The sequence below is a fragment of the Brassica napus genome, chromosome A6 (assembly GCF_020379485.1).
Source record: "Brassica napus cultivar Da-Ae chromosome A6, Da-Ae, whole genome shotgun sequence".
Taxonomy (NCBI): Eukaryota; Viridiplantae; Streptophyta; class Magnoliopsida; order Brassicales; family Brassicaceae; genus Brassica; species Brassica napus.
This window is the reverse complement of record NC_063439.1, coordinates 14,773,460-14,782,836: the sequence shown is the minus strand read 5'-3', so window position 1 is coordinate 14,782,836 and position 9,377 is coordinate 14,773,460. Positions and strand designations below refer to the sequence as shown.

Genomic DNA, 9,377 nt, shown 5'->3' with positions numbered 1-9,377 from the left:
TTGATCAATAAAAGAAAGTGGAAAGTAATCCTTTCTAGTTGCTGCATTTAATTTTCTGATATCAATGCACATGCGATGTCCTGTCACTGTTCTAGTAGGGATCAATTCATTCTTTTCATTTGTGATAATAGTGATCCCACCCTTCTTAGGTACTACATGAACAGGGCTAACCCACTTATTATCAGATATGGCATAAATTACACCCGCTTCAAGAAGTTTCATAATCTCTTTCTTAACAACATCTTTTAGATTTGGGTTTAACCTCCTCTGCTGTTCGACATAAGTCATTGATTCATCTTCTAGGTGTATTCTATGCATGCATAAATCAGGTAAAATGGCAGGTATGTCAGCTAGTGAATATCTTAATGCCTTACGATACTTTCTAAGCTCACACAAAAGCAATGCAGTTTCCACATTATTGAGTTCAGCGTTCACAATGACATGATAGGTGGAATTCGGACTTAAGAAAGCGTATCTGAGCCCCTTGGGAAGGGGTTTTAGCTCAACCTTGGGAGCTTTTAGCTCGCTCCAGGGATCATCAGGTTGATTCGGCGGAACAGGCAAGTTCGGTGTAGGGGTCGCTCCAGCTGGAGTGTTCTCGTCCCTGTTGCTTGCCTCCCCCAGACTTAGACTCGACACCAGTCTTCCCATACTCCTCGCGGAATCAAGCATTTTAGCATACCCGTCTGCATCAATGTTTACGACACTCTGCTCGGCCTCAGCTCTTACTAGTGCAAGCTCAAGTGGATCTTATGTAAGAATCTCCTCGATCATTCCTTCGCGAGGTTGCAGCGGGTCAATCCCTTCATCAACCTCAAAGGTCTACCCATCTAACATCGGCTTCTTTAGCAACTCATCCATCTTGCACTGCATGACTATGTCCCCAAGGTTCAGATAAATCTTCCCTTGTCGCACATCAATGATGGCTCTAATAATACATAGAAATGATCTTCCTAAGATGAGAGGATCTTTAGATTTTTATTTCAGCTCCAGAATTACGAAGTTTGCTGGAACAGAGGTGTTTCCGACTTTTACTAGGAGATCCTCTAGAAAACCAACCGGGGATTTGACTGATCTATCCGCAAACACCAATGACATCTTAGTTAGTTTGAAATGCGTGTATCCTAGACGTCGTTCTACATAGTAGGGCATGAGGTTCACGCTGGATCCAAGATCAACCAAGGAGCATGCAAAAACTGTCTTCCCAATCTGGATAGAGCGGACGAACTTGTCGGGGTCTCCTCGCTTCTTTATCTGCCTGTTCTGAAGTACTGCGCTGTACTCCTTCGAAACTGTCATGAATTCGCTCTCCTCTGATATTTTTCCTGAGTCAATCCCTTCATAAAGCTGCGCATGGAGGGCATCATTTGGATAGCATCCATCAAGGGGAGTCAGACGGTTTGGTCCTCCAGCATCTTTCTGCACTTCATCTCCTCTCTCCTTACGAGTAGCATTTGCTGGAACAGGGTAAGGGACTTTAGGAGTGTATTCGCGAGGAGGAACAGTCTCTGGGATCGGGCGAACAGCTTGAGCTGGTTGTTCTGGTCCTGGCGAATTGGTTCCAACTGCTGGTTCTGTATTCTTCTCAACTGTCGGGGTATCGGCTGGTAGTTGTTCCGACTATTTCTGCTTCCCTTTCTCAGCCGTAGTGAACCTCTTCTTCTCTGGCTCAGGCAGTTGCTTTCCGCTTCTCAGTTAAACCGCATTGCACTCCTTAGGGTTTTTGTCAGTTTTACAAGGTAGAGTACTTTGCTGCCTTGTAACGCTCTCAGCAGTCTGAGCAATCTGAATGTCCATCTGTCTCATATGGCTCGCGACATTGTCGTACTTGGTGCTTAAATCTCTGAACATATGGTTCATTCTGGTATTGATCTCGGTAGTAACGTGGTTTAGAACCTTCCCCTGGAGATGTTGTCCTTGGATCAGCTGCTGCAACATAGCCTTTGTCTCATCTTGCAGAGCAACGACAGGAGCGGAGGTAGCTGGTTGAGTGTTCTGGTGTTTCTACATCTGAGGTGGGTTGTTCTGCGGTTGGCTTAGAACATAAGTCGGGGGTTGGTACTTCTTTTGATACACAGCATACTGACCTTGGTTACTCTGTGCAGGATCAGCTGGTTTGTCTTGCTTAGGCTAGAAAAGCTGTTGGTTGTTCCGCACGTTAGGGTTTGGGTGGTAGTTTTTGAGCTGATATCCTTGCCCATTCAAGTAGCTCACCTCTTGCTGATCGTCTCTTGATATTTCAGCCTCAAACGCCAGGTCACCGGCACTCTTCTCAGGAGTTGCTTCTTCCATTATGAACACTTGGCTTTGGTTTCCCTTAAGCAGTTGGTCCACCTTTGCAGCGAGATCATCTATGCTGTTCACACTCTTCGAGCGGTCATGCTCCTTGTTCTTGTTTAGTGAACTTGAAGCCATGTTCTCAATCAGCTCGAACGCACCAGGTGTGGTTTGAGTCATGAAGTCTCTATTACTCAAAGAGTCAAGGGTGTTTCGGAACTCATAGCTCACTCCATCGTAGAACACCTCCAATATGTAGTCATCGTCACACCCATGGTGTGGGCACTCTCTCTGGTACTCCTTGTACCTTTCCCAAGCTTCATGAAAAGGTTCATCAGACTTCTGCTTAAAATTGGAGATTTTGTGCCGTAGAGCCGCGGTTTTGGACTTTGTGTAGAAGTGGCTCAGGAATGCTGATCGAACCTGTTCCCATGAAGTGAGAGAACCGGTTGGGAGAGATTGCAACCAGCGAGAAGCTTTCCCCTGAAGAGAGAATGGAACCGAACAACTATTCAAGTGCAATGAGGTGCAGTCTAGAACTCGGATCACTCGGCTAGAACAATCCACTATCGTGGACTTGCTCCTTTTGCTGATCGGTCCTGAGTCCTAAGCTCTCACTTGGAACAAAACGCGATAGCAAGCCTTAGAGATCAGGTCCGATTAGTTCACTTAATACCCTAATATCTACTCTCGCTGATTAGAGTTGTGAAGCTCATTCAATATATGTCAATTTATCTCCTAAGCGGTTAGCTAGGTGATTAAACTAGAGATCAAACATTAAGTGATCAATTCAATGCAAGCAGTAAGAAAAATATGAATGAAGAACAGTTAAGATCACTTATTTGTGTTCAGCTCATGCGACTAACACCCTACAACCCTAAGCAAGCTTAGCCGACTACTCAATCATAAAGCATGATGACACAGACATGGTTTCTAAATAATACTGCATATAAAATAAAGTAGAAAGACAACGGTTCAGGATAATCTTCTCGTGAGAATGAGAGATGAAGCCTTCTCCCTTACAAGTTGCTAAATCCAAAATAGTTCTTGGTCTCTTCTAAAACTAGCGTAAGTAAAAGAAATAATAGCATAGGCCTTTTTATATGGAGGCGCCGGTGGCAAAGAGCTAAGAGGATGGAATCTAGGGCAAACTTCCAGAATGGGAAGTGTCCTTTATGATCGGGAACAGTCCGACGCTTGTTCTCTTCGAGAAAAACCTTTGGGTTGATCTAACTGGCTGTTCCGCATCGAATCTCCAAAATGACATCTGACTTCATGAATCTCTCTTCTTTGCTCTTTCACCTGCTCCAAACCTGGAATGATATCAATTAAGCACGACTGAGAATTAACTCAAAGCACACATATAATGGCACTAAAAACACCATATGTCAGTATGAGATGCTAAACCGCAAACCACTGGCTCAGTTTATAGTACTACAACTATCTAGGCCTAGCTCTAGCATGAGACAATCACGGTGCCTATTACACCACACAGAACAATCTATATATGTCTAGTGGACTAGACATACTTCAACCAATGCGATGATAGCATACTGTATTTTCTCATAAGGATATAAATATATATAACTCTACAAGTTTCATAAGTACAGTAGTCCACTCTGTACTCCCGCAATCTCCACAAACAAGAATCCTAGTACAAACGTCTGTGTACCCCGCAAAACACGCGGCCTAGTACAAATATCTCCATACTCCGCGATCTCTCAAACATACGGCTTAGTACAAACGTCTTTGTGCCCAACAAATCCCGCGGCCTAGTGCAAACACCTTTGCAGCCCGCAAATCCCTTGGCCTAATGCAGACACCTCTGCACCCTGCAATCTCAACACATGGACTCACATATATACATATATATATATATATATATATATATATATATATATATATATATATATATATATATATAACAGTTCTTAACATCAATCATTTCAATCAACTGTTGAATCCTCTATTATCCTAATTCAGGTTTAACAATCAATAAGAATAATGAACAAAAAAAACTCTCAAACAAACTCGATTCACAGAGACGGATCATGTTTCGAAACTATACTTTCCATAACGGTAGTACTAAACTAGTTCGAGATTTAATCGTAGTAGCCTGTTGGGGTCAAAAACGGTCACGACGAAGTTAATGTCCGAATATCCATGAAAATCAGCATGAACGTTTTTTTTTTACGAAAAGTAATCTTCGTAAAAAGAATCTTTACAAAGAGCATTGCTGTAAAATCTTGTTTTAATCTCGGTTGATTCATAAAAACTAAACACCGATTGTGCAAAAGCAACGGACAAGTATCCAAACTGGCCACGGACCGTATCAAGTATGGCCATCGGACCACGCACAAGCCAAGCTTGGTCGTAACATAGCGACCGAGCAAGAACAAGGCTCGATCGCTACGTAGCGATTGAGCTCTTGCCAAGCTCGGTCGTTATGTAGCGACCGAGCTCAAGCCAAGCTTGGTTGCTATGCCAAGCTCGGTCGCTACGCCAAGCTCGGTCGCTATGCCAAGCTTGGTCGCTACGCCAAGCTCGGTCGCTACGCCAAGCTCGGTAGCTACGCCAGGCTCGGTCGCTACGCCACGCTCGGTCGCTTCACCACGCCAGTCGCTTCACCACGCCAGTCGCTTCACAACGCCGGTCGCTACGCCAAGCTCGGTCGCTATGCCAGGCTCGGTCGCTACGCCAAGCTCGGTCGCTACGCCAAGCTCGGTCGCTACGGCATGCTCGGTCGCTACGCCAAGCTCGGTCGCTACGACAAGCTCAGTCGCTACGCAAAGCTCGGTCGCTACGCCAAAGCTCGGTCGCTACACCAAGGCTTGGTTGCTACACCAAGCTTGGTCGCTACCCCAAAGCTCGGTCGCTACGCCAAGTTCGATCGTTACGCCAATGCTCGGTCGCTACGCCAAGCTCGGTCGCTACGCCAAAGCTCGGTCGCTACGCCAAAGCTCGGTCACTACGCCAAGCTCGGTCACTACGCCAAGCTCGGTCGCTACGCAAAGCTCGGTCGCTACGCCAAAGCTCGGTCGCTACACCAAGGCTTGGTCGCTACACCAAGCTTGGTCGCTACCCCAAAGCTCGGTCGCTATGCCAAGTTCGATCGTTACGCCAATGCACGGTCGCTACGCCAAGCTCGGTCGCTACGCCAAAGCTCGGTCGCTACACCAAAGCTCGGTCACTACGCCAAGCTCGGTTGCTACGCCAAGCTCGGTTGCTATGCCAAAGCTCGGTCGCTACACCAAAGCTCGGTTGCTATGCCAAGCTCGGTCGCTACGCCAAAGCTCGGTCGCTACCCAAAGCTCGGTCGCTACGCCAAGCTCGGTTGCTACACCAAAGCTTGGTCGCTACGCCAAGCTCGGTCGCTACACCAGCTCGGTCGCTACGCCAAAGCTCGGTCGCTACGCCAAAGCTTGGTCGCTACGCCAAGCTTGGTCGCTACGCCAAGCTCTGTCGCTACGCCAAGCTCTGTCGCTACGCCAAGCTCGGTCGCTACGCCAAGCTCTGTCGCTACGCCAAGCTCGGTCGCTACGCCAAGCTCGGTCGCTACGCCAAGCTCGTTCGCTACGCCAAGCTCGGTCACTACGCCAAGCTCGTTCGCTCGCCAAGCTCGGTCGCTACGCCAACCTCGGTTGCTACGCCAAGCTCAGTCGCTATGCCAAGCTCGGTCGATACGTAGCGACCGAGCATCTACACGGCTCGGCCGCTACATAGCTACCGGACTCTCCCAAACGTCGATACAACGCAAATCCATGCATTCTCGTCTAATGATATCTCTCGTAGGCCACGGGTTAACCATTTCTTGTTACTTATTGATCAGCGTCATCAGTAAAACTTTACGATAAAAACCGCGGAAAATTTGTTTTTATCGAAGAAACTGTAATAAACGTTTTGACTCGAAAGACTGTCCAAAGAGACCTAAAATGCGCCTCGAAGCCCACTTACGAGTTTTTAACCAAAAGCCCGTAAACCCTATGACGGTTTATGCTTGGTTCGTAAGGCAAGATAAATGTCAAGTTTCCGCGGATAAATGTCATGTTTCCGAAGATAAACTTGAAGATCGAAAAAAATGGAATATCTCCATTTTTCACTTAAGACGGCTTAAGGGCAGAAGGGAAAAGTCTTAAACCGAACTTGGAGGAGTATATAAGGACTCCTAGGCGAGAGGCATGGAGGGGGGGAAACTCTTTTAGACTTAGAATTCTCTGCACTTAGAAACTTTAGGCTTTATTCTCGACAAGTTAGGTTTCTATGACTGGCACTCAATTACTAGACGAACTCGCCCAGGCAGTTCGATCTCTTGTCCACCTCTATCAATTGAACTACGTTCCGCTTGATCCTCGAAAGTGGTACGTAGGCAGCCTTTAACAAGGTTCATTCCGAAATCAATCAAAAACCTTTTATATATCTTTTTCGTCTTTTGTTATCGAGCTGCGACTCAACTAGATTTGAGCTTTTAGGCCGCTAGAACTAAGTAACTCGCTGACAGCCTTTGCGGCTAAAGCTTTTATGATCTCTTGTAATGATCGCAACGCTCTTACGCGGACTCGAAATAAGATCCACTATTTTCTCAAAACTCGTTTGTTATCTTTTCATGATTTCCGCATATATTTGGTCACTTGTCGTTGGCTCTTGTAGAGATCTGGGATCTCTGGGAAATTAGGGTTTTCCTAGTTTCCTAATTTAAATGTAAATCTACAGTGCGAATTTCGGTTCCCACAGTTTGGCGCTAGAAGGAAGGGAGGTTACGAATTACTCATACTCATGGCCACAAAACGCTTGATCGAAACGATGTGATCGAACTCTAGCCAAGCTTGGTTGCAAAAAAGGAAGCGCAGCAAATCGATTAAACAGCTCGGTCGCTACGTAGCGATCAAGCTCTAGCCAAGCTCGGTTGCTACGTAGCGACCGAGCACGCACACAGCTCGGTCGCTACGTAGCGACCGAGCACGCACACAGCTCGGTCGCTACGTAGCGACCGAGCACTCACACAGCTCGGTCGCTACGTAGTGACCGAGCAAGAACACAGGACGGTCGCTACGTAGTGACCGAGCACGCACACAGCTCGGTCGCTACGAGCCAACTCTCCACTCGCTACATAGCGACCTGTAAGGCCTCAGAAAGGTCCTCCCTTGCGTTCTCGTTTGAATCCTCATTGAAACGTGATAGACCATATATTTTACCCATTTTTAATCATGGTCTATAACTGTTTTAAAGTGTTTAAAGATACAATTATTATGTTTTGGAGTCTATTTAGAGTATTTACAGGTTCAGGGACGTTTAGGAGAAATATGTTGATTTTGGAGTCTTTTGGAGCCTTTGGAGGTGCAGAGTTGCACAAACGCGTCAGATGTTTAGCTATGGATGGAGACCTTCCGACCGTTAGATTGAGCCCATATTTTGACACCAGATAGAGCTTTGAGTTAGCTTTCTAATTCCACCGGTCTCAGGTCAATCAGCATTCTATAGCAGAGGTTATGCCCGTTTTACTGAAGAGTGGTCAGTCTGCCTCGCGAGAGAAAGCTGCCGAGAAGAGGAATCCGCGTCGATCGATGCAGCACTCTGGACGTCGATCGATGGAGATCCCAGATCGTGGGCCTTCTATATTTAATGACCAGAAGTAACCACAAATTACCAGAATGCCCTTGGACGACCAGAAACCCTATTTATGTTATTTCTAAGCCATTGTTGACGGCTACGCTTTACAGACTTCTTTACGCTTTCATTTCTATTGTTTCTCTGAGAGGAGAGATGGGAGGAACTCCTATCAGAGTCCTCCTGGAACTCCATTGGTTTTCTTAATCATTTCTATTTCAGTTTTACATCTATTTCATCTATGATTTATGTGACTAACTTCATGTCTGAATAGATCCACCTGTTAGGTTTAGGGTTTAGATAGGTTTGTGGGATTAGCTCCAAACTATAGATCTGCCTTGTTGTGATATTCATGATAGATTTGTATTCATTGCTTGTTTTAGAGTAATTAACTAGAACTTGATCATAGGATTGCATACTCAAGCACCCTTGTTATCCCATCGTGACATCTATCTATCATATTAGGATTGCTAGAGAGGGCTAACCGCAAATTTAGTATCTTAATAGGGCATATCATACTCGCGCATAGGCCTGGCTAGAACCCGTCGATCGATGTCCTCAACTGACTATCGGTCGACGTAGGCAAAGGTGTATCGGTCGATGTCCCAATAGGACCATCGATCGACACTCTTACGTTGTCAACATACTAACCGTTGAGACACGAGATCTACCTTGTTAACCAGTGAAACATGCGACAGCTGATCACTGAGTTAAGCGGTTGAGCTCTAACATATCAAGCATGCAACAAATAGGTACCTATAGGAATTATAATCTCCAACATCCGAACACTGTTCATCTCGACACTGTTCATCCGAACACTGTTCATCGCGATACTGTTCATCCGAACACTGTTCATCGAAACACTATTCATCACGGCACTGTTCCTCCAATGACGAACATCAGTTACGGAGAGACAGAGAAGGTCAAAGCGCTCATACTTAAGATCGACAAGAAAGGTATTTGGCGAGACGAAGAAGGTCGCCCTTGCAGCCGCACAGGACAATTAATTAATGAAAAGGGTAGTGTAATCCCTGATGTAATTGATGTGGCTGAGATGAATACCTTTAATCTGACAAGTCAATGGTATGATTGGGGAAGTGAGGATCTGTTTTACGGTCTTCCTCATGATGATCCCAAAGATCTTATCAAGAGACTTGAGGAGTTAGCCTCAGCAAACAAGCACGATGAAATATCTGCAGACCACATTATCTGCAAGATCTTCTCCGATTGTTTATCTAGAGATGCTTTTAGCTGGTTCAGTAAGCTGCAACCAAGATCTCTAACCTGCTGGGAAGACATCAAAGAAGCCTTCATAGGAAAATTTTTCAGCGAGGCTGTAGCAACACGAAGTAAAAGGCTTGACAAGATGATTAAAGATCGGGAGAAAGGAATAATGATTAGTATGAGTCAAATTATTGACTTCATCTACAGCGAGGAGAATGGAGATATTGGAACACCGACAACTCGTGTCAAGCAGCCAAACATTCAGGTTCACC

The 9,377-nt window shown here is 45.7% G+C and overlaps 1 protein-coding gene and 1 pseudogene across 1 annotated transcript; one reads left to right on the top strand and one right to left on the bottom strand.

The window, feature by feature from the left end:
* Positions 1 to 978: 978 nt before the first annotated feature.
* Positions 979 to 1,938, bottom strand: LOC106435814. Its single transcript, XM_013876739.1, has 2 exons — positions 1,749 to 1,938; positions 979 to 1,589 (listed from the first exon to the last, which is right to left on the bottom strand). Exons 1-2 carry the CDS (start codon positions 1,936 to 1,938, stop codon positions 979 to 981), a joined length of 801 nt encoding a protein of 266 aa, XP_013732193.1.
* Positions 1,939 to 2,545: 607 nt separating this feature from the next.
* Positions 2,546 to 2,646, top strand: LOC125576054 (annotated as a pseudogene).
* The last annotated feature ends 6,731 nt before the right edge of the window (positions 2,647 to 9,377 follow it).

What these genes read in the sequence shown, in the direction of transcription:
- LOC106435814 (XM_013876739.1), bottom strand. Translation starts at nt 1,938, where the DNA reads ATGTTGCAGCAGCTGATCCAAGGACAACATCTCCAGGGGAAGGTTCTA. An exon ending in GAGCGTTACAAGGCAGCAAA is followed by an intron (nt 1,590 to 1,748) that starts GTACTCTACCTT and finishes ATACCCCGACAG; the next exon opens with TTGAGAAGAATACAGAACCA.